Here is a 26,318-nt window from a genome sequence, read left to right as displayed (position 1 = left end):
ATGTGATACATATAGGGAAACCACTTCCTATTCACAAACTGCTCATCAATGAATACTTCAACGACTAGGGCCAAGGACAAATGCAACAAAGAATAATGTTTGAGGATATGAAGGAAGCACACGCAATCTTTCATTTTTCTAACATTTTCTACTTTGACTTTTTTTTTTTTTTTTTTTTTTGGTTTGTTTTCCTGAATTCTTGGCTTGCTGGTGACTATTTCTGCATTTAAAAAGAAAAAAATAGAGATGTTATCTCTCAAATTACAATAAATTCCCTGGGTTAGTTATTCCTGCAGACTGTCTCTTATCTACAGACTGACTCACGTATAACTTCGAGAAGCTTATTTCCTATTTTCAAAAATACTTCAAGCTTTCTAATCCTAAATTTCTAGTGTGCTGTGCATAATTTGTAAATTTAAAAATGAAATAAAGTAACCCAAAATATTGGTTTAAAATTTTCTTATAAAATCCATCTCAGGTAAATGTATCTACTTCTCTATTTGAAAATAATTACAAGATTGGTTCATTTTATATACAACAGTAAAAATGAAGTGGATATACAATTAACACAATACAGCAAATTAAGTAGAGTTAATATGCCCTTACACATGAATGGGTAATCAACCATTATATTACTTTATTTAGTGCTTCTCAACTTCAAAATCTATAACTATTAGGTCTAGTAATAATTAATGTCGTTTTCTAATAGTTTTTTAAATCGAATTTATTTAAACAATACAACAAAATTTAATCAACAATATAGTTGCCGTTGTTTTCTACTACTTGTGCCCAACGCTCAGGAAGGATTTTAATCCCTCTGTTAATTCTTGTGATTTTGATGCAAAAAATTCGGTCAATGCATTTTTGAGGCATTCTTCATTATTAAATTTTTTTCCAAAAAGAAAGTTTTGCAAAGAACGAAACAAATGGTAATCGGAAGGGGCAATATCAGGAGAATATGCAGGTTGAGGGAGAACTTCCCATTCCAACTGGCGCAGTTTTTCAGCAGTGATTCTTGCAGTATGCGGTCGTGCGTTATCGTGGTGAAGAATTACGCCCTTCCGATTAATCAGCGCGGGTTCTTTTTCTCTTAAAGCTTGGGCTAACCTTTCCAATTGGGCACTAGACACTGCACTTGTAATGGTTTGGTTAGATGGTAAAAGTTCATAATGAAGAATTCCTTTAAAATTCCACCAAACACACAACATCACTTTTTTCCCATGCAAGTCAGGTTTTGGCGTGGGCTGCGGAGCCTCATTTTTGTCCAACCATTGAGGCCGCCTTTTCAAATTAACATACAGCACCCATTGTTCATCTCCGGTAACAATTTGCTCTAAAAACGGCAAATGGTTTTGACGAGAGAGGAGCGAACTGCAAATTGTGACTCTTTGATTATGGTTGTTGTCGGTCAACTCATGAGGAACCCATTTTCCAAACTTTCGGACTTTGCCAAGTGCACGCAATTGATTGGAAATTGTTTTTTGTGAACAATTTAAAGTTGTCGCAAGCTCTTGTTGGGTAATTTGAGGATTTTGCACCAAAAGAGCTTGAAGAGCTTCTTGATCAAAATTGGACACACGGCCTCGACCACTCTTGTCATCTAACAAAAAATTTCCCTCGCGAAATTTCTTAAACCAACGCTGGCATTTTCTGGCGCTAACTGCATCTTGACCAAGAGCACTACAGATGTTTTTTGCAGCCTCACTTGCTTTTCTTCTTAATTGGAACTCGTAAAGCATGCAGTGCCGAATATGCTCTTTATCCGCCATCTTCTTAGCCCTAGTTTTGCAACAAAAACCAAACCAAACACAAACTTTTTCAAGCAAAACTTGTTAATTGCACTTCACACGTTCTGTAGATACCACGTGTTTGAAGGTTATGTCAATACAAGTCAACGCCAAGCAAGATTTTAAACGAATGTTAAAAACGACATTAATTATTACTAGACCCGATATACCTTTAAAAAAGGGCCTACTACTTCCTGTGACATATGGAACAATGGGTTTATTAGATAATGTACAATAAAAATTAAACAATTTGTAAACGGCTGAATGTTCATCATACAGTTGACAATAACAAAACAGAAATACGTTTTATCAATACATACTTTCTACAAATTCAAAAACTCGTGAAAGTACTATATCTTTAAAACATTTCTTTTGGCTTAGTCAATTATCTCTATCACATATATTTAGTCCCTCTCTAATGATATTTAAAGTAAATTTTAATGTAAACTTTTATATCCCGTAGTGCACATTATAAAAATGTAAACAAAAGGCTTTATGAATGAAAAGCGTAAAGAGGAAAGGATGCCTAACAGACTGCATGAAATTAAGGTGTTCTACCTTACCTTTAATGAACAGAAAAACAACAGCATGTTTGCTATCAATTTGTGCTCTGATTATCTCGATGAAAAAAGAAACTGGTTTTAAACAAATTTTTATAGAAAAAAATATTTAAATTTCATTAAGTGTAATGCTTCTATTTTGCTTTTCCTTCATTGCTTTAGTAACAATCAATAATAATCTCAGATACCGGCGTTTGAGATTACTTACTTCCAAAGTCTACCGAGTTGTCTTTTGTCTGCAATGCTATTTAGGAACCCATCATTTGCTGTCCACTGATGGTCTCATTGGCATTACATTCCAATACAGATATAATTTAATTACAAAAATGCACATATTTTCCTTTCCTTGGGCTTTTTAAAACCTTGAAAGGACATGTACAGATGTATAGTATACGTCTACAGAAAATATTTCATACGTCATCAGACTAGACTCTTATAGATAATTATTGACAACAGATGCTTGTAGTTTTCCATGCGACAGCATGTGCACTAAGATTTAATTGACTCATCACCTGAGTGTACTGGAACTATTAGCAAATCAGGGATATTTAAAAAAGGGAGCTGAGCACTTTATTGAAATAATGAAACGTTTTTTAAGCAATTTTAATTAAATAATGCAAAGGTACATTTGGTTAAACATTTTATAAAAATTCAAGCAAAATTAAAAACTTAGCCAATTTCAACGTTTTTTACAAATTTAACCAGTAACTCTTTTGGTCAAATCCACCTTTAGCTGAATCAATGAGAATGAGGACAAAGGACACTGAAGTATTCTCCTCACCACAATGGAGGTTTTCCTCACTCTCCACACTGGGTAGCCACTACATGGAAACTCCCGGGATGACGAGCAGTTCAGTCATGCTCTACACTTTTCTTTTCAATGAAAAGTGGTGTATCACCTTGTTTTGTTTTTGACAAAATATGGACTAAACACAAGTATACAATGACAAGAATCCAAGAGTGGCCCATACACAAGTCAACCATGTGTATGTCTTTATTATTTAAAGCCCGCCATTCAGCTTATCTGTGTAAAGATTTGGTAACACACAGTTCATTTCTTTCTCACTAATGATACTGAGGACCAGTCAGTTTAAGGGAGGGAAAGTCCAAGACAACTGTTTATAATTCAGTCAATGAGACCAAACATAACCATTTATGCTTCAGAGCTTTATCTTATTGCCTCTCCCTCAGAGGTCAAACACTGATGGCAGATGCAACAGCACAAATCTTTTGGCATATGACAGTTTAATACAGGAATGATCCAGGAATAGTCCTGCCATGGCTCCTCAACATCCCCCTGGTTTCTTCCTTTGTAATGTGCAACCTGCTTAGTTCCCAAACGGTCATCTCATAGTTGGCACAGACCATATACTCCACACTAGCATGTGGACACTCCTCAGTAAAGCCACATGACTGAGGTAAAACAGTGCATAATTGTGCTAGGAAAGAACAGTATCCAGTGATGAACATCCTTTAATGTTAACTTTCCTAAAGTGAAATCAATGAAATGAAAAAGGAAAATTCTTTTTCCTTTTGGCTGAAGTTGAACTTAGTTGGATTTCTGGTGGTCAGAACTGGTACCACTTCTTATCTTTGTATTTCAACATCATCTAAATGGGAGAAAACATGAAAAACATGTTTAAAAAATGACAGAACAACAACATTCGTAAGTTATAACTGATTACTATATTTTTCCAAAACTTACCATTCTGAAACATTCTCTAATGTCACTATTATTTACTTCCAATTAACTTATAATGAAAGTGATAAGAATTGTTTCACTTAGAAAAAAAAGTTCATAACTATTAAGAACCAGACTAGAAGACCCTCACATGTCTTAGACACATGACATAATAAAATTTTGGCTCAGTACTATCTTTGGTGCCCTAAGCTAATACCAATAAATTAATTTTCAGTTCTTTAATTTTAACTAGAAATACTGCTTAACCAAGGAATGGCCTGGCTGGCGTGGCTCAGTGGTTGAATGTTGACCTATTAACTGGTTTGATTCCTGATCAGGGTACATGCCCAAGTTGCATACTCTATCCCCAGTGTGGGGCACACAGGAGGCGGCTGATCAATGATTCTCTCTCATCACTGATATTTTTAGCTCTCTCCCCCTCTCCCTTCTTCTCTGAAATCAATAAAAATATAATAAAAACAAACAAACCTGGGAATAAAAGGTTCGAAATTCTAACATGACTGCCAGCTAAAATTTCCTGAGCTAGCAATGCATGACACACTTTCCTTATGAGTTCATCTGGTTCTCAAAATAACTCTATGCTTCAGGCATTATTATTCTCCCATTTTATAAATGAAGAAACTGAAGCTTAAAGGGATTACTCAAAACAATACAATGGTGAAACTGGGTTTGAGCCCACATACTCTGACTCAAGAACCTATAATCTTAGCTTCCTCAATGTATTTTCTTCCTTACACTCTAAAATATAACTAAAGAATATTTGGCAAGAGGAAAACCTACCAACTTGAGCTCTTTGCTAAATATTTAGTGTAGATATATTCTTAAATTGGCTGAAGTGTTATATGCTTTACAGATCACATTCAGGTGTAGGGTTATGTCAACAAATTCCTGCCCTAGATCAAAGGCTGCTAGACTATATCTGAGGTATGCTGGCCTAGTACAAGGGCTGACAAAGGACCTCTGATTCTCTTTGAAGCCCTGAACAAATCTTTTCCAGATCAATTTATTTCTCTTATGCATTCTAGGAGACAGCATTCTTGAGCAAAAAAAGAGATGACTTTTGATTGAAAAATTTACAGATCTCTTTGCTGGTAGATTGGGTATTCAAACATAAAACCTTAATATGGATTTTTCAGACAACAAACTCAAAACGTCCTCAAGGTATAGGTGAGGAAGTGAATGCCTGAAGTAACCCAGCGTAAAGCATCAAGGAACGGCAGACTTATGGGTCAAAATGAAAATAGTGTATTGAATCTAAAGGCCTATATTCAGTTTTTAAAGTGTACTATGTTGGCTAATAAAGCCTATTTGTAAGAGGATCAGCTAGGAAGCATACTTTATACATTCCCTTTCTAAGCTCCACAATGATGTCCTAGCTCTTCAAGATGAATTTGCTGCAAAAATGCATCTTACTATTTCTCTGTCTGAACTGGCCTACAGAGTTAGTATTGACTATTGAATAAAAGTGCTTGATAATACTAGTCATTTAGATCTACCTAAAGAATCTAGAGAGGAAAATTATTTCCTTCTCTCAAGAGAAATTGGTAGAATCTGAGGCATTTAGGAAAGTTAGCTGTGTTACTGCATTCCCTAAGAAACAGTTGCAGAGAAAAGGTCTACAGGTCCCTCAGATTTATAAACTCCAGTAAAAGACCAAAAGCTACTGAGACATATTCTTGTAATATTATAGTTCCCTCTGGTGGCAAAAATCAGGAATTTCCCATTGTAAAGAGGATACGCAAAAATTCATGTGCAGATATAAAATAGCTGTAAGAATTCAGTAATTTCCATACTTGTTTTACTGAGATGTTTTCTTTTCTTTTTGCTTAAACATTTGCTACACGCACCTCATGAGCATGTTTAGAGAATGAATCCGCGCTGGACAACATAGCTGCGGTTCTTTCTTCCAGGTCCCCCAGTTTCTGCCCTCTTTCATCCAGTGCCAACCTGGCTCGTGCTAATTCACCGACGACTCCAGATGCTGCTCCTTTCACACCTTCAATGCCACCAGGACCAGGGATATGTTGTGCAAGACTTCTCGAAGCCTTTCCTGAGGACGATTCTCCAACTGAACAAATGGGTAAATGAAAGAGGAACTAAGAAAATGAAAAATTTACTAATATAAAATCCTAACTCTAGCAGTTTGGCTCAATGGATAGAGCATCAGCACGTGGACTGAAGGGTCCTGATCGATTTTTGGTCAGGGGCACGTGCCCAAGTTGTGGGCTTGATACCTAGTAAGAGGCGTGCAGAGGCATCCTATCAATAACTCTCTCTCATCATTGATGTTTTGATCTCTCTCCTTTCCTCTCTGAAATCAATAAAAACATTTAAATTTTTTTTAAAGTCCTACTACCTGATAGCACTAAAACAATTTTTAGACTGAATGACAATATAATGGAAGTATTTATATATTTCACTTCATAATTAATAAATGTTTTTATTATGATGGTTTTAATTTTTAGATATTTTTTAAAACATGCAAAAATTGTACATTTAAATATTTTACTTTTTATATAACAGGATTTGTGCAAAGAAGGGACTGGTAATTTTTTTGTTGAAATGAATAATGGGTATGCTGACACCAATTTAAATAACACTAAAAATTACTATTAAGTGTGAAAAAAACTGAATATAAATTAAAGATATCTAAATTCAAACACATAGTTTTAAATATACAGATTTAATTTATTTTATTTACTCCATGCTTAAAATACTATGCTTAAGGGCTTAGAAGAAAAAAAAGAAAAATAAAGAATTTATACAGTATTCTATTTTAGGCTCCAAAATATAGATATATTACATCCCTTTCTTCCTCTCTATTTATATTGTCACTTACCAAATAGATTAACTTTTCCCTTAAAAAGATTTCAGACATTCATTGCTTCGTTTCCCTTCATTAGCCAGCCTCTAACTACCTAGATTACTGCAAGTCTTAAATTCTGTTAAAATCTGATGTCATAGTCCCTATTTCCTCAGCATACATTTCTTTCTTTAGCAATATAATTCACATACCATAAAAAAAAATGTTCCTTTTAGTTAATTCAAAAGCTTTTCAATCATCATTACTATCTATTCTTGAGTATTTTCATCACTACTAAAAACAAAACATAAAGACCCTTCCCAACTTTTATCAGAAACCAATGTCCATTTTCCTCCCTTCTTAGTCCTTGGTAATCAATTCTCTACATATTTTCATATTCTGAATACTTCATATGAATGAATCCATACAATATGTAGTCTTTTAGGTCTGATCTCTTTCACTAAAAAAAATGTTGTCAAGCTTCAAACATGCTATGGCATGTATCAGTACTTCATCCTTTTAAATCTATACTAATAAAAGTGAAAGATGCAAATTGATGGTACCTTCACAATGCCCACCAGCCAATCAAGAGTGAGTATGCAAATTAACCCAACAAAGCTGGCAGGTTAATTTGCACATACTGGTGCCAAGTGGCTGGGGGTGATGACGCCGGTGTTCCGCACCGCCCCAGCCGCTTGGGGCCGCTGGGCAGAGTGGGAAGGCAGCTCTAGGCCTGAGCGAGGTGGTGCTGACAGCCAAGGGAAGGAAGGCCCATTCTTGCATGAATCTTCATGCATTGGGCCTCTAGTGATAGAATAATATTCCTTTGTATGAACTGATGACATTTTGGTTATCTATTCATCAGTTGATGGGCATTTTGAATAGTTTTCAGCTATTATAAATAATGCTAATATGAACATTCCCACAAGATTTTGTGTGGACATGTGTTTTCAATTCTCTTGGGTATATATCTAGGAGTGTAATTTTGGGTCACTTGATAACTTGAACTTTTTGAGGAACTACCAGAATTTTTCAGTTTATAGCATTTTACATTTTCACTGGCAATGTATGAGGGTTTCTACTTTTCAGCATTCTTAAGACCACTCATTATTGTATGTCTTTTTGATTATAGCTACCCTAGTAAGTGTGAAGTGACAGTTCATTGTCGTTATGATTTGCATTTCCCTAATGACAAATGTCCAGCATCTTTTCATGTGTATACTGGCCATCTCTATATTTTCTTTAGAAAAATATCTATTCAAACCCTTCGTACACTTAAAAATAAGCTACATATTGAGGTATTTGTCTCTTTATTGTTGAGTTGTAAGAGTTCCTTATATATTTTGTATAGTAGATTCTTATCACATATATCAGATATATGATTTGCAAACATTTTACCACATTTTGTGTTTGTTTTTTACTTTTTTAATAGTGTTCTTAGGCTTTTAATTTTGATGAAATCCAATCTATTTTTTTTATTTCATTTGCTATGATTAAGGTGTCGTATCTGAGAAACCATCACCTAATCTAAGGTTACAAAGATTTATATTTCTAAGAGTTTTATAGTTTTAACACTTCACATACATTAAAGTCTTTGATCCATTCTGAGTTAATTTTTGTGTATGGTATGAGGTTGGGGTCCAGCTTTGTTATTTATTTGTAATATATATATATATATATATATATATATATATATATATATATATATATATGTGTGTGTGTGTGTGTGTGTGTGTGTGTGTGTGTGTGTGTGTGTATTATTGATTTCAGAGAGGAAGGAAGAGGTAGAGAGAGACAGAAACATCAATGATGAGAATCACTGATGGGCTATCTCCTGCAAGCCCCCTACTGGGGATTAAGCCTGCAATCCGGGCATAAGCCCTGTCTGGGAATCAATGCATGGGACTAACTATGTCCAACCAACTGAGCCATCATGGCCAGGTTTATCTTCTGATGCTATTAAAAATTTTCTTCTTGCCGGAACCGGTTTGGCTCAGTGGTAGAGCGTCAGTCTGCGGACTGAAAGGTCCCAGGTTCGATTCCGGTCAAGGGCATGTACGTTGGTTGCGGCCACATCCCTGGTAGGGGGTGTGCAAGAGGCAGCTGGTCGATGTTTCTTTCATCGATGTTTCTAGCTCTCTATCCATCTCCCTTCCTCTCTGTAAAAAATCAATAAAATATATTAAAAAAAAATTTTTTTCTTCTTAATTTAGTTTTTGGTTTGTTCACTGCTAGCATAAACAAATGCAATTTATTATGTTGATCTGTATCCTGCAATCTTGCTAAACTTGTGTATTAAATATAATTTTTTGTGCGTGTATTTCTGATGAGTTTCTATATGCAAGAATGTTTCATTTGTGAATATAATTTTACTTCTTGTACTGAAGTCTTCATGGCTTTTCTTTTTTTCTTTTTTTTAAATTTCTTTATTGATTAAAGTATCACATATCAGTCCTCAACCTCCCATTCCAATCCTCCCCCCCAGAGTCCCCTCCCCCCCATTGTCCTTGACCACTGGTTAGGCTCATATGTGTGCACATAAGTTCTTTAGTTGATCTCTCCCTTTTATCCCCATGGGTCCAACAGTCTGACCCATGGCTCCTTATCTCCAGGTCTGTTTTTGTTCATCAATCTATGTTATTCACCATTTCCCCTTATTTCTTTTTCTTGCCTAATGTTCTGGCTAAAGTCTCTAGTACAATGTTAAATAGAAGTAAAATTAGAATTCCCATGTAAAATTTAAAATAATTTACAAAATTTCATTTTTTGGGGGAAAATGTGCAGGTGTGTGTCTAAATATATATACACACACACATACATATATATGTGCATATGTATATACACACACACATACATATATATGTGCATATATGTATATATCCATACATCAGTTTTGGGAGAACTGATGTCATATAACGAATCTTCTACTATAAAAATATGATGTCTCTTTCCATTTATTTTGGTCTTTCACTTCCCAGAGGCCTGGAGTGGCTGGTGTGGTGCAGAACACCTGCATCATCGCCATGATGCTCGGCGCCCGCCCATACAATTAACCCTTCATCTTTGTCAGGTTAATTTGCATACTTACTCCTGATTGGCTGGTGAGTGTCAAGAAGGTACGGTCAATTAGCATGTTACTCTTTGATTAGGTAGATTAGCAATCCTAAAGGACGTGAAGTACAGTCTTCCTTTTTTTTTTTTTTTTTAATTAATTTATTTTTAAAAAATATTTTATTGATTTTTTTATAGACAGGAAGAGAGAGGGATAGAGAGTTAGAAACATTGATAAGAGAAAATCATCGATCAGCTGCCTCTTATACTTCCCCTCCCGGGGATGTGCCCACAACCAAGGTATATGCCCTTGATCGGAATTGAACCTAGGAACTCTCAGTCTGCAGGTCGATGCTCTATCCACTGAGCCAAACCGATTTTGACTAAAATGAATTTAAAATGGACTAATCCTCATTCATCAGGTAAGTTTTTAAATGTAAAATTGCACTGCACTGCTATTTACTGGCATCTAATCTTACAGACTTTCTAATTAAAAACAAAAGCAAAATTCTAAAATATTTTAGGAAAAAAAAGAGAATAAAAAATAAAATTTGAGGATAATTCCTACTACTTAAAAGATATGATAAAAAATTTGATTCATTAGTTCACTCAAGGACCAATTTCTAATTTGTTCCCTATTATGTGGAAGGCAGTAAATGAATCAGATCTTGCTATCCTATCTACTAAAAGAGTAATATGCAAATTGACTATACCTCTGCTACACCAACAAGCCACATCCACCAGCCAATCAGAAGCAAATATAAAAATAAACACAACCAAAATGGCTGTGGTCACAGAGAGCAGGAGTGAGTCTTGGGTTTCCCTGGCAATGGAGGAAGCCAAGCTTTCTGCCTGCCCTTGCCGGCTCAGGCCTCCACTCAAGGCTACAAAGTTTCAATTATAGAAGGTAAATAAATTCCAACAGAAATGGTGGCAGCCACAGAGCTGGAAGAGCAAGAGGCTAGGGTTGCCCCCAGCAATGAAGGAAGCCAACCTTCTACAGCCCAGGCAGCCTAGGCCTCCATGCCAGGCTACAAAGTTTCAATTACAGAAGATAAATTTCAACAGAAATGGCTGCTGCCATAGAGGGAGCAGAAGGCTTGGCTCTGTTCCAGGGTACAAAGTTTCAATTGTAGAAAAAATAAATAAATCCCAGATACCAGGGCCTCCACTTGTGTTGCCATGTGACCAGCCTGCAAACCACCACAGGCCCCTTGCCCAGGCCGCCCACCCCACCATGCACTAGGCTTCTATCCTATATAATAAAAGAGTAATATGTAGATTGACCATCACTCCAGCACACAAGATGGCTGCCCCCATGTGCACCACAAGATGGCCAGCAGGGGAGGGCAGTTGGGAGTGATCAGGCTAGCAGAAGAGGGCATTTAGGGGTGACCAGGCTGGCAGAGAAGGGAAGTTGGGGGTGACCAGGCTTGCAGGGAAGGGCAGTTGGGGGGGGGGACCCAGGCCTGAAGGGGAGAGCAGTTGGGGGAGACCAGGTCTACAAGGGATGGCAGTTAGGGGTGACCAGGCCTGCAGGGAACGGCAAGTAGGGGCAAACAGTTTTGGCAGGGGAACAGTTAGGTATCAATCAGGCAGGAAGGGGAGTGGTTAGGGGGTGATCAGGCAAAAGTGGTTAGGGGGAAATCAGGAAAGCAGGCAGGCGAGCAGTTGGGAGCCAGCAGTCCTGGCCCAAACGGGCAGTCAGAGAGACATCTTTCAAGAGGTCCCAGATTGGAGAGGGTGCAGACTGGACTAAGGGATATCCTTTCCTCCCCTCCCATGCACGAATTTCATGCACTGGGCCTCTAGTTTTAAATAACCTTCTAGTGTAAGAAGAATAGTTCTGGGGACTTTCATTAAGGCCATCAAAGTCAATTATAGAATTAAAATAATAATGATCACATTTAATAAGAATACTTTCTAAATTATTCATATCAAGTTGTGAATACTCATTTTAGCTACCAGAAGCTATTCTGATTTTGGTTTCCTGAGTAAAATAGTTCCTGGTTTAAGCTAGAGCAACAGAAAATAATTTCATATATACTGCTATAATAAAACATAAATATGTTAATTATTGTGACAAAGATGGAAAAGGTGAATATACACATGTGTAAAAAATTTGGCTTGAATGTTTATGCTTTAAGATATATTACCCAAATTAAATAAATCAACTTACATAGTTCTTCTCTATCAAGAGACTGTGCACCACCTCCAAATAAGCCTTTAAAGAATCCCCTGTTTGGTGCTTCAGGTGTTTCTACAGGAGTGAAGAGTTCACCCAACATTTCCTTTAAAATCCAAACAAATTGCAATTGTTAAAGTTTCAGGGAAACTAAACTACATTTCACGAAACTATCACTGTAATCTTTTTAATTTAAAGTATAACATTATCTGCCAATATTTTTTTTAAAAAGAGCACATTTCAAATGATAAGACCCAATATATACCAACTTAGTCAAACCGTAAGTTATTAAAACAAAATTGACTAAGACTGACTTGCTGTTTTGGCTAGTTTACTTTACTTATATTTCAAGCAAAGATAATATTCCTGCTTAAACTAGAAGATTCCAACCTTTGACAAAATTTTCACATATCTTTTATAGTTAAGAATTGGTATCTGAATACTTAGTTTCTCTTCCATTAGAAAAAAGAAAAGTGACTAACAAGTTAAAAGCCTAGTGTAATGATGATGAAATGCAGTTTTGGAATTACTACTCTTCAGCAGTCAGAAAATAAGTAATTTAGAAAGATACACCAACTTATTTTTTATAAATATATACTAGGAAGAGAATTATGCCCCCACATATGGAATTTCAGAAATATGGCTGGAAGATGGGAAAGCTTCCTATATGGTCAGTTGTTGGAATTACTATCAATGTTCTAAGGACATAAATGGCAAAGGCCAGAGACAAGAAATGTTACTAACTTTGTAGATAACACAGAGAGGAAGAGGAGTGTCTGTAAGAAAGAGAAGGGTAGTAACAATGTTATTTATGAGGCAGCTTTGAAAAGCTCCAGTGTGGAAACCCTTAACAAGACCTGCGTGATTAGGGCCCACTCAGGGTCCGGTTTCTGGAGGAGGCCACACACTAAAATGAAGAGAGAGACTAGAAAAGAGTTAATTTGGGACAAATGCGGGGGGGGGGGGGGGCAAGCGGGAGTAGACCTCTAGTGGGAAGACTCTCTAGGCTCTGGCCTTGCTATCCCTTTTATTGAGGCTGCTATGGGATACACCCATTACCCTTAAGCAGCTTTGGGAAACACCAATAGCCCTTAGGCAGGTAATAAGTGGATTATCATATCAGTAAAGATTTACATGATTACAAGAAGAAGAAGTTGCCTCAGTTACTATTGTCTCATTAGATAGGGTGTGGTTGGCTCTGACCTTTCAGAGCTTCAAGGTTGACCAGTCTTTTTCTATTAGTGAGACAATGATTGGTTTCCAGCACTCCAGAAGCAAAATAAAAGTATAGTGAGACTGTGGGATTGCAATGAAGAGAAAAAACACAAACACAATATTGGTTCCCAGTACCAGTCCTGCTGTACTGTAGTATTACATTATTATTGCTGGAGCTAAAGTGTTAATTTTTTTTTTTTAGAGTTTCTTTCTGAGTGAAATCATATGGTATTTAGCTTTTTCTGACTTATTTCACTTAACATAATATTATCAAGGTTGATCCATACTGTGGCAAGTGGAAGCATTTCATCTTTCCTTATGATTGAGTACTATTCCACAGTATATATGCACCACATCTTCTTTATCCAATTGCCTATTGAAGGACACTTTGGTTGTGTTCATGTGTTGGCTATACCTTGAATAATGCTGCAATGAATTTAGGGGTGCATATATCTTTGTGAATAAGTGTTTTTAAGTTTGCCGGTAAATACCTAGAAGAGGGATTAATGGGTTATATGATAACTCTAATCCTAATTTTTTGAGGAACCACCAAACTTTTCCACAGTGGCTATTGAGAGGGCAGGGCGGGGCGAGAATGAGCTCCCGACTCCGCCCCGCAGGGCGGAGTTATCCCTAGCCCTCACCCAACCAATCAGGGTTAGCCGAGGCAGTGACATCACCACCGACCAGAGTAAAACCCCTGGACTGGGAGAAGTTCGGGCTCTTCTGCCATGCTGCCGGCGTGGGTGGGAGGGGCCCATGCTAGCATGGAGAAGGCTCTTTTGTTTATTGCATCGGACTCGGCTCCCTGGTGGTCCTTGGGGATCACGAAGTCTGGGCATAACAGCTATACCAGTTTACATTCCCACAAACAATGAACAAGAGTTTCCTTTTCTCCACAACTTCTCCAACACTTACTTGTCTTGTTGATAACAGCCATTCTAACAGGTGTGAGGTGGTATCTCATTGTAGTTTTGATTTGCATTTCCCTAACAGCTAGTGAAGTTGAGCATTTTTAAAAATATGTATATCTGTTGAATATTTGTATTTCTTTTGGGGAGAAGTGTCCATTCAGGTCCTCTGCTCATTTTTTAATTGGATTGTTTGGTATTTAGTTGTATGAGTTCTTTAGTTTGGATATTAACTCTTTGTAGGAGCTGTTGTTTGTACATATCATCTCCCATTTGGTTGGTTGCCTTTTTATTTTGTTGGCAGCTTCTTTTGCTGTGCAGATAGGTATTATTTTTATCCTAATTTTAAAGATGTAGAAGCTCAGAGCCAGTAAATTACTTGTCTAAGGTCACATAATTCAGTAATTAGCAAGGCTGGGACTCATATACAGTTTTCTTCACTCTAAAGATCATGTGCTAAAAATAAGCTACAAATTCCAATTTACTAACAAGTAAAATAGGGCTAATTAATTTCAGGATAATTTTTTCCTAAATACCAAATATCAATTAATGTTGTAGCTCAATATTTCAAGAGCAATTTGATTTTAAATGCTGAAGCTAAAATAATGATTTATAATATATAAGCAAGCATACAGGAACTTAAATAATTGAAAAGACATGGTTTTATATTTAAAGACTTTGTATGTAGTCTATCACAAATAGAGGGTGTCCCAAAAAATGTATACACACTTTAATAGCTGGTTTCTATTACATTTTGAAAATGAAATGTATTTTAATAAATAGTGACTTTATAATTATTCAAAGTGTGCATATATTTTTTTGGGGGACACCCTATAAATCAGCAAAAAAATTCAGAGGAAAACTATCAAACCTTATTTTTCACATCCTTGCAACTACAGAGAAGGGATGACACAATTTGCTCTAAACAGAATTATTTTCACATTAGCAATAACTCTTTAAAAAGAACTTTTTTTGGGTGCATGTGTATAATAGCTATTTATTCTATGTAGACAGTAGATATAAAATGTATGTAACATTTCATATATATCTTTGCCATCACAGCAGAGAAAAAATATAGATCAATGAGATGAAGTCCCTCTTATATTGAAAGCCTGATGAAGACACTTGATCACTTGTGCTCTGAAAGTCTTGACAAAGGCTTGGGATGTTCCACACAGACTCATATGTACATTCCTGTAAGTGTAAAGTATATTATAAAGGCCCTTAGAGAATATTTCACCCTGGAAGAAACTATAGTAATATTTTTGTTACTTACTTGAAGATTTTCACAGGTCTCTTGGCTGTAAGTGAGTCTCTGGATTTCTGTAGGTGAAACAAGATATAATGCTTGTCCATTGTTGGTGAAGCAGAACGTTCTGGCTATCCGCATATTGGTAAGGGGCAAGTAATACACATCCAATAGAGGCCTTAAACTTGGCAAACTTGAGAAAAAAATTAAAAACTTGTTAATAACAAACAAGGTAGGTTTTAGTTTTAAACAAGTATTATAAAAGGGAAAAATGGCAGGGACCCTATAAACCTTATGACTTATTGCACTTGAATGGGAGATAAAACTGATTTCTAGTCTTCATATACTTGATCACTATTAACTGAATGGAATTAAATTATCAGTTTATAAGACTAAAAATAAATAAAATAATTTCTTTCAAACTATCATTCTATAATGCTATGTTTAGAGAGAGGAAATACGATGTGTTTAAAAAATAACCTAACTCTCACCTAAAAGTCATAATATGTCCATTGGCACAGAAGCAGGCAAGGCAGATACTGTTACTCAATGCCACAATATCTCCCCGAAGAACAAACGAGGTCTCTGTAATGTTTTGCTTATAAGCACAGTTCTGAGTTGGCAGTGCGATTACTTTTGCTTGCTTTTCAGAACAAATCACTGCATACTGGTTTTCATTAATTTCCTGAGAGGAAGAAGGGGATACAGAGACTGGCCGTTTTTTTTTCAATTTCTCCTTTTCATCTTTTTCTTCAGGAACGTTGTGTTCTCTCCAGGATTCATAGGCAGGTGGCACTAAGCAGCCTGTGGTGTCCAGGAATGCCATTCTCAGGATCCCTCCCTTTAACCTCAATACAGTACCTAAAATACATAATTTTAGTAAATAACAAGTATTTCAATCAGTACAGTAAATATGTTTATTCCAACACTGATACATAATAGATGCTAAACATATATAGACTATATTAGAAGCCTGATGCATGAAATTCGTGCCCCTCCCCGGGCCCTTCCCGCTGCCACTGTCAGGGACCTCTGCTGCCTCTGCCTCGGCTCCCGCCCACTGCGGCTTTGTCCGCTTTGTCCGGAAGGAAGGACGTCTGGTCTAATTAGCATATTATGCTTTTATTGTTATAGATAGTAAACTGAAATTGGATCCGAAATTAAGATATTTGAATCTGGAAAAGATATCAATATTACATGCCCCAAACAGATAAGTGCTACCAAACAGATAAATGTTGGGATGTCTGGACCTATGTCTTCTCTCATACTTAACAAATATACTACCAGTGAGTGTGAGACCAAGTAAATGGTATCTATAGGGCACTTAAAATGTGGCTTGTCCAAATGGTAGCATGCTATAGTACAAAAAAATTTTTAAGTAAAATATCTCTATAATTTAAAAATACTGATTACATGCTGAAATGAAAGTATTTTGGATACACAGGATTACATAAGATGTCATTAAAATTAATTTCACCTTTTTTTTTAATATGACTACTAGACAACTAAAAATTCTACATATTGCTCATATTGTATTATGAAGAGACAGTGGTAATCTACGGAGCCAATGGAAAAAAATTGCACATATTTCTACATTACTTCACAAAATCAGATTACCTTTAAAACTATTTAGCAGTAAATGTTAAATGCATTCAAGGTATTAACTTGGTCAAATTATAGTCTTAATTTAGTGGTAATATTTCTTTACTTGTTTTAATTAATGTGGCTCCCTTTCCCCTATATACTTGGAAATGAAAATGTGCTTTATGCTCATTTCTAAGTAAGCTAAAAGATAGCATTAATATTAATGATTTGGAAACCAATAGGAAGGAAGGTGTTGAATTGAGTTATTTTAAAAGATTTTTCATATTATATTACTTTATACTTATAGAAAATTTTCGTATGTTATCTTCTTTTGTTTTTAAGAGGAACAAAACCCTCCTTAGAGGACAAAATATTATTTCCTATCTTCTTTGCACACACACACACACACACACACACACACACACACACACAGAACCCCTAAAAATGTATAAACACATTTTGAATGGTTATAAAGGCAGTATTTATTAAAATACATTTCGTTTTCAAAATTGAGCTATGACTTGTTAAAGTATGTAAAGTCCCATTTTGGTACTTTTAGTATAAGTATGTCCCCAATACTGCATTATATTTCCAAATTCTAAATGGGACAAAACTTATGTTAAAAAGTTTTGGTTTCAGAAAAAGATGGCAGCTGGTAGGACAGAGGTGAGAGAGAGGAAGTGAGTTAGGGTATAAAAAGTGAGTGTGTGGATGTATGTGGTGTGTGTATGAGTAAGGGAGTTAAATCTCGCAGGAACAGGAGGGGCTGGCAGACCAGGCTCTCTTGGACAAGGAAAGACTACTACCGCTATGGGCACTCCCTGGACTGTAGGACTCGGGCATGGAGATAAAAACCACATTGTCAACTGATGCAGAAAAAGCATTTGACAAAATCCAACACTTTTTTTTGATAAAAACTCTCAGCAAGGTGGGAACATAAGGATCATACCTCACCATAATAAAAGCCATATACAGCCAACATCATACTCAATGGGCAAAAACTAAACCATTTCCCCTAAGAACAGGAACAAGACAGGGATGCCCACTCTCACACTCCTGTTCAACATAGTATTGGAAGTTTTAGCCATTGCAATTAGATAGGAAGAAGAAATAAAAGGGATCCAAATTGGAAAAGAAGAAGTAAAGCTGTCCTTATTTGCAGATGACATGATATTGTACATAAAAAATCCAAAAGATTCCATAAAAAAACTATTAGACTTAATAAATGAATTTGGCAATGTAGCAAGATAGAAAATTAATGCCAAGAAATCGATGGCATTTCTATACACCAATAGTGAACTTACAGAAAGAGAGACTAAAAAAGCAATCCCATTTACCATCACACCAAAAAAAATTAAGATACCTAGGAATAAACTTAACTAAGGAGGTAAAAATAGCTATACATAAAAAACAAGAAGACACTGAAAAAAGAGAAAGAGGAAGATGTAAGCAGATGGAAGAACATACCATGTTCATGGATTGGTAGAATCAACATTATAAAATGTCCATACTACCCAAAGCAATCTATAGGTTCAATGCACTTCCCATTAAAATACCAATGGCATTATTTCTCAGACCTAGAGAGAACTCTGCAACAAAAATTCACCTGGAATAAAAAAAGATCCCGAATAGCCACAGCAATTCTGAGAGAGAAGAACAAAATAGGTGGGAATCTCAATACCAGATTTCAAGCTGTATTACAAAGCCACTGTTCTCAAAACAACCTGGTACTGGCACAAGAACAGACATATAGACCAATGGAATAGAATAGAGAACCCAGATATCAACCCTAACCACTGTGCTCAATTAATATTTGACAAAGGAGGCATGAACATACAATGGAGTCAAGACAGTTTCTTCAATAAATGGTGTTGAGAAAATTGGACAGATACATGCAAAAAAAAAAAAAAATGCAACTAGACCACCAACTTATACCATACACAAAAATAAAGTCAAAATGGACTTAAGACGGAAAACCATAAAAATACTAGAGGAAACCATAGGCAGAGAACTCTCAGACATATGCCAAAGCAATTTCTTCACTGATAGCAGTCTTAGGGCAACGGAAACTAAAGAGAAAATAAAGAAATGGGACTACATCAAAGTAAAAAGTTTTGTACAGCAAAAGAAACAATCAACAAAACAAGAAAACCCACTGTATGGGAGAACATATCTGCAAATGTTATCACTGATAAAGGTTTAATCTCCATCATCTACAGGAAACTTATACGACTTGTGGGCAACAGACCTAAATAGAATCTTTTCAAAAGAAGACAGAAGGCAGGCCAAGAGACATATAAAAACATACTCAAAGCCACTAATTATCAACAGGGGGTAGGGGAGACTAAGGGAAGGTCTATGTGGGGAAAAAAGGAGATATATGTACTACTATATGTAATACTTTAAACCACATGTGTCAAACACAAGGCCCTCGGGCCAAATCCGTCCCGCCAGGCCTTGCAATGTGGCCCGCACCGCGCTGTCATCACTGCACTCCGCTGCGTTTCCATCAAAATGACAGTTTATGACTGTTCAGTAAACCATTCGGCCCGCGATTTAGGCTGGATTTTAGATTTTGGCCCCTTCTCTGATTGAGTTCGACACCCCTACTTTAAACAAATAAAAATTTAAAAAAGTTTTGTTTATCTGAAACTCAAATTTAACTGGGCATCTTGTACTTTATTTGTTAAGTCTGGTAGTCTATATTCCAGTCTTAGTCTATATCCCAGATTTGGCAAGTAGACAATTTAACTATTTTAAGCAGTGTGCTAATTTGGGAATTGTTTATAACACATATGGACATATATGAGATGTAGTAATGCCAGTATGTGGATTTTTCTGAAAAAATGTAACAAGATAATATTTAAATATATGCATGTCCTATAGTTAGCAGGATTTTATATTTTCCAGCAGAGTACTAGTAATTATTGGGTTCTCCTCTTGAAGGAAAAACAAACAAACATGGAACAAAGTAGAGAAACTCTTCTGCTTAAAAAATACCTCATTTCTCACAGATAACATGGTATGAATGTCTGTTGTATTTTAAAATTGGTACCTCATTAAAAAATAAACTTCAAATATTCCACCATTGAGAATGAACTCAAAGATTCCCTCTTAATTATGACAATTATTTTTATAGCAAAGTAAATTTATAGCAAATTTGATTTTATTGCAAGTTGAAAAATACCTTAAATATTTTTGTAGCTAATTTTGTAGTACATTATCTATATTTAATCCTTCTCTCTTTTTAATTTATTGGGAATATTTATATCTTATTACAAACTAATGCATGCTTGTTGCAGAAATTCAGAAATGACTAATCAGTAAAAAGAAAATAAAAATTACACACAATCCCATTATTCAGTGATAATTACTATTAACATTTGATTTTTATGTTTCAATTTTTTTTCTCTACACACTTAGCTGTTGCTTACTCATAAAAATGAGATTAACAAGAACATTATCATTATGTAACTTTTCTAAGTAGGCTTGGAGTAGTATACACTCAAATATTTACTGAGCTGAATATATAAATCAAACTTCCATTAATGTAAAGACAGTTCGAAAACGAACATTAATACATAATTACTTTAATTCTAATTCCAAATATTATTAAAGTCCACTCTATAAGTAAGACATAACAGCAAAATCACATTTTTTCCTATCTAGATCAGCATTAATGAGCAAACGAAACCAGAATTCTGTTATTTCCAGATCTGCCAGACTCCACATATATTTGGTAAAATTTAATCTCATTTTCAGCATATGAAGACTATATTTTTCTTCTTAAAATTTGCTACTAAGTCACATTTCCCTACTTTAAAGAAGAAAAATAATCTACTTTAAAACTTCATTTTTAAATGTTTTTCTCCTAAATATGTAACAACCTTTTGCTTATAGAACATGTATTTTGAAGTATTCTGGAATGTATCAGAATAAGTCCCTCCCCCCAATTTTCTTTTCAGAGAGGAAGGGAGAGCAGGATAGAAACATCATGCCCGCCCCCACCCATAGGGGATGGAGCCCAAAACCCGGGCATGTGCCCTGACCAGGAATCACACTGGTGACCTCTTGGTTGCTAGGTTGATACTCAAACACTGAACCACACCTGGCCGGGCTCCCCATTTTCTTAGCTAGAAATAATTTTAGACTTGATCATAGAGTTTAAAAAGTGCAAAACCTGAACAGCTGTAGTATTAAATGATAGTCTTCAATCTTATTCCATGTATTCCTTTATTAAAAGCATAAAACTATAATGTAACTATACCCATTTAATTTATATTTTAGAATTATTAGATTCATTCAAAAATGAAAAACAAATGCATCTATTATATATAGTAAACCAAACTTAGTTCAATACCAGTGCAGCACTGGAGCAGACTTACCACTTGGAGACACAATTACTGGCTGAAGAAGTCTTTGCTCTCCTCCTGGGGGGAGGTTCAGTGCAATGACAAGCACTGTCCCCAGTGTAGTACCAACCCATAAGCAGGGGGAAGGAGACGAATCTGCCTTTCGAGTAAAAGTTTCACAAAAATGGAGAGCAGATATGGCTTCTCGAGATTCTTTATCAATGCTGGTTACGCTTGAACTCCGGGACCGGCTGAAGGAGTTATCTTTCACATCTAAAGTGATTTGAAATTTGAGAGTGCTCAAATTATAAAATATCATTTTGGGGGTATAAATTTGGCTAAATAGTTAATCTGCAAAAAGACAACACATTTAATTTTGATATTTTAACTGGAAAAAAAACCTATTTACTTTTATGTTAATTTTTTTCATTTGCTCAAATATAAAATGGCAAATGGACAAACCCTATACTTCACTGAGAATCATTGATTGGCTGCTTCCTGCACGCTCCCCATTGGGGAACAAGCCTGAACCCTGGCATGTGCCCTTGACCAGAATTGAACCTGGGACTCTTCAGTCCACAGACAGACACTCTATCCACTGAACCAAACCGGCTAGGGCAGTATTTTTAATTTTCTACATTTAAAAATGGATTTAGAAGTACCCTGATTCTACCTTCAAATTTATTATATGATGCATTTTCCCCCAAAGCTGTCCCTATGAAAGCCTTTACACATAAAATTTAACTTTAATTTTTCTTGAATTCCATTTTAAATGTATTCCACACTCATCTAAGGCATTTTTTCATCACAATGTGTAACTGGTATCAAGTATATTCCGTTCCCAGATGTCTGTAATTATATGGATACTTGTAGATTATACTAATACACTCTCTCTTGATTTTAGCCACCTTCTTCTTTGTGGCTAGTCTCAAGTCTGTCTTAAGCCCTGGCCTCTTATCTCTAGGAAATGCATTTTGAAATGTTTATGGGAATTTTTTCTCTCACTAGGCAAAATTAAAACACAACACTTCCCTAAAGCTCTAAATTCTTCTAATAGTATTATTTATATTAACGACACACCAGAACAATACTTAAATGAGTTGCAATTTTGGTTCTTTCCTTTCACTCTACCTATATTCCATGGTTTGCTAACATCTATGTTGTTTTTATTTCAATGTTGCTTTTACTCTTTTTATAACAAATCAACTCTTGTTACCAGAAGTTCAGGCCTTCATTATCACTATATAGACTACTGCACAATTTCTAAGTAATCCCACTGCACCATCACTGTTCCAACACAATCCAATTAAATGATATTAATGTACAGTTGCAATTCTATCATTTCTATTTTTAAAATCTTCAGTGGTTCCTCTTTACTGATCACGTTTATAATCTTATTCAAGTTTTTAAGACTCTCTACAAAATACCTTCAACCTACCTTCCCAGTCCTATCTTCCAATGCTGCCCTGCTTCCGTTTATTGTGAGAAACAAATCGAGCCATTCAGTGTTCTTCAAACACACTGCATTTACGTTTACACTTTTGCTTGTGATTGTGTCCTTGCCTCACTATTTCTTTACCTTTCAAGATTGTGCTTATTCTCCTTCTCAGGTAACGTAATCTTCATGAAGTTTATCCTGATTCTTAAAACCACACAGTTTTTCTTCTGAATCTCTATCTATTTATCTCTTCTATGGCACTAATAGTACATTTTTCTGTAGTTACTTCTGACTTGTCTTAGGCCTCACTCTAAGTAACCATAGTTTCCTGATATAAGTAAGGGTTGTGACATATGGATATCTTGCATATGAAAATAATAAATACTTGCTGAACACATATCTATAGTTGAAAGTATGTAAACCAATGCATTTCTGCCGCACATTGGGATGTATTAAAATTTCTAGTAGTACCTACATATAATAAACCATTCCTAAAATCACATGCTTTCAATGCTATCATGAAATAAATGACTTCATCACGTCATAGAAAAAAAAAAAAGTTGGTCTTCTAAGTTGTATTTTATGAAATAAAAAAAATTACTAGTTATGATAACAGTACAGGACATTTCTAAATATAGTTTCTAAAAATGTCTTTCTTTTGCCTGAGATTATAATTACTGTTACAGATTATGACACAGTAGAAACAACTTTCCATAAATAATAGCTCATTGGGAATTTGTAATATAATATTGATTCAAATGTTAACTCTTAATAGTTTCCAAAGTTATTTTGATAAAATAATAGAAAATTTAAATTTATTTTGCAATAAAAATGTTTAATTTGTTGCTTTAATTAAAATATACATACAAAATGAATGAACATATATTTTCAGTTGTGATCTAGTGATAAAACTGGAAATCATACAAGAAAATTTGATAATATAAATTTCAATGTAAATTAAGCTATGTGAAAACTGATATTTATTAAAGTTACATAGATTATTTGCAACAATCTATAATCCAAATATTAATCTGTAGTTTTAATTAATAAACTAATTTAACCAGATAAATTTCATAAACTACAAATTCACATGTATTATGACTTCTCTTTAAAAATTAAATTACCAAAGGAATGCCTAAGGCTAGATCAAATGGGAAAACAAAGTGAATAAGGATCAACTTTGAACTTACAGAATTAGACTGCTTATTTAGTCTGCCTCGAACTGTTTGGATACAAGAATTTCTAGCAGTTCATGAATTACAACATCTTCTGACTGCTATTAAGTTACATGTTGTGAGTCTTTGTGGCTTGAATTTTAGAAATTGGGCAAGATAAACACAGGGGATAGAAATTTAAGTTTTAGTAACAAGAGTAGAAATGAAAATAACTACCAGTAAAGAAGGCTACCAGGTGCTATATGCTATCATAGCACTTTTATATTTTATTGACTCCACATAACAACCCTTTAAAGTATTATCATCACAATTTAACAAATAATAAAACAGAGGTTCAGACAGGTTAAATGACTTAACCAGCATGACAAAGCTATTTAATGGAAGAGTTCGGATTTGTGCCCATGTCCAAAAATTTCTATTACACCACTCCAGATAGATATGGGTTAGTCATATCACCAAGTCACAGCATAAAAGTGGAAGGTTTTAGTTAATATTGAGTATTAAAGTTCAGTCTTTACACACACACAAACACCTTGATAACAGACCTAAACTCAGATAAAATTTGTCTTTAAGGTCTTGACCCAGAGCTAGCTGATAACAACCATGTCATAAAATTGTATCTCTCTTGTTTCTCCAGATGCCCAGAACATTACTTGTATATACACCCTCTCATCCCCACAAAGAGCCTAATGCAAAAGAAAAAAAAAATCTATATTCCCAAATCAAAACACAATGCCAAGAGGTAAATTTGTTCAGAGTAAAAATTAGGACAAAAACTAATTCCTAATTCACATTATGGTATATAATAATTTGATGTTTTGCCTCCTGTGGCTGACATTTGAAAAGTGACATCAGGAGTCTAACAATATCACGCGTGGCTCCTGATTTATGGGCCAGGAAATCTGGAGTGATGAGGCTATAGTGAAAGTGTAGTGTTCCACAATTTCCCCATAAGCCAAAGTGGATTCTACTCACAGAAGCTTCCAGAGCTGAAGGACAGTCAAACAGCCTTGGCTGCTTCAGCAATACCTGTCAGCCTAAACCTATCATTTATAGCTGTTTTCCCCAATGACTTCCCAGCTAATATAAACAATTACCAGCTAAGAATCTATAAAAAAAATAGTTCAGCAGCACAATGACTTGAAGAGAAATTACTTAGACAACATGGAGACTGTTTCAAGGCATATATCAATCATAATTATAATTGGCTTAGGGAATTTAAATATATGGGCACACAATCTAAAACCAACTAAAGGTAACTTACAAAAGCATGGAGTAAACACTTAGATTAACTTACTTACATAAGTTATAACAATGTTCCAAAAAGAATTATGATACTTTTACTAATTTAAAAGTATTTGCATATGTCTTTTCTCAGTTTTTTAGAAACTAAAAGATCTTTTAACTAGTGGTATTTCATGTTATTGAAATCATGGACCTCTTTGAGAGTCTGATGAAAACTCTAGATCCTCTTGTTGAAAAAAAAAAAGTATATTATAAGCCTCAGGTACAATTGGGTTCAAATTACATTCTTCATTTTTATAGTAAAGGGAACTGTGCCCTTCTCAAAACATATGTTAGCATACATTCTCAGATTAATTCATGTTTCCCTAAACATCAGTGATACTACAGGTTTCTACTAAATTATTTTTCCCATGTTCAGGCATGGAACCCTTTACTAACAACAGCAGAAAATCTATGCCCACTCACTCATAATCACATACTTCCTATCAGTATAACTGATATAAGACTATGATTTGAAGATATTAAATTAGTATGTAAACCTGAGCAATACCTACGTTTGTATTATGCATAAAAAGATAGTCAAGGAATCTAGAGAATAGTGAGAAGGTAAGATTGGTGAGCAAATTCAAAGAAGAAAAGCCTAGTTATTTCCAAGACAAAGATGGGTGAGGTCAACCTTATACACTCATACTTATTCAATTAAAGGCCATACAAATTTCTAAAATTAAAAAATGTGTTTGAAAAGAAACCATGCTTTATATTTATTACATAAAAATCTTACTTTTATCTTTATTGAAATCTCATTTGTCCCTATTGTGTGAAATCAGGGAGCTGTTTTTAAGTGGCATATAAAGCAAAAGGAATATGTGTGTACATTCACTCTGCTTTCTTAATGGACTAGCTGCATAGAAAGTGCTCTAGAAAAAGATATATTTCCCACCTTATTATCAACAAAAAGTTCTTCATATGAGTTAATACAAAAAACTTATTTTGAAAATATTAAATTCTTATCAAATTTAGAAACTGTAGAATTTAAATTTTCAGATGGTTAAATGTGATGT

At 35.1% G+C, this 26,318-nt stretch overlaps 1 protein-coding gene across 17 annotated transcripts in view; it reads right to left on the bottom strand.

Moving 5' to 3' along the window:
• Positions 1–3,144: 3,144 nt before the first annotated feature.
• Positions 3,145–26,318, bottom strand: part of STXBP5 (syntaxin binding protein 5) — a 128,435-nt gene continuing 105,261 nt past the window's right edge. For 16 of the 17 annotated variants that reach the window (XM_045573016.1, XM_045573020.1, XM_045573013.1 and 13 more), the window contains 6 exons: positions 21,433–21,672; positions 15,955–16,324; positions 15,491–15,656; positions 12,083–12,194; positions 5,897–6,117; positions 3,145–3,957 (listed from right to left, as the gene is read on the bottom strand). In XM_045573016.1, the coding sequence (XP_045428972.1) occupies positions 3,916–3,957; positions 5,897–6,117; positions 12,083–12,194; positions 15,491–15,656; positions 15,955–16,324; positions 21,433–21,672 (1,151 nt within the window). In that variant the 3' untranslated portion in view covers positions 3,145–3,915. Of the gene's footprint in view, positions 3,958–5,896; positions 6,118–12,082; positions 12,195–15,490; positions 15,657–15,954; positions 16,325–21,432; positions 21,673–26,318 lie in introns of those variants that run through there. The other variant, XM_045573018.1, reaches the window with a different exon arrangement.

Source organism: Pipistrellus kuhlii, unplaced genomic scaffold (genome assembly GCF_014108245.1).
Source record: "Pipistrellus kuhlii isolate mPipKuh1 unplaced genomic scaffold, mPipKuh1.p scaffold_m20_p_5, whole genome shotgun sequence".
Taxonomy (NCBI): Eukaryota; Metazoa; Chordata; class Mammalia; order Chiroptera; family Vespertilionidae; genus Pipistrellus; species Pipistrellus kuhlii.
The sequence above is the reverse complement of the archived record's forward strand: the minus strand, read 5'-3'. Positions and strand labels throughout refer to the sequence as shown.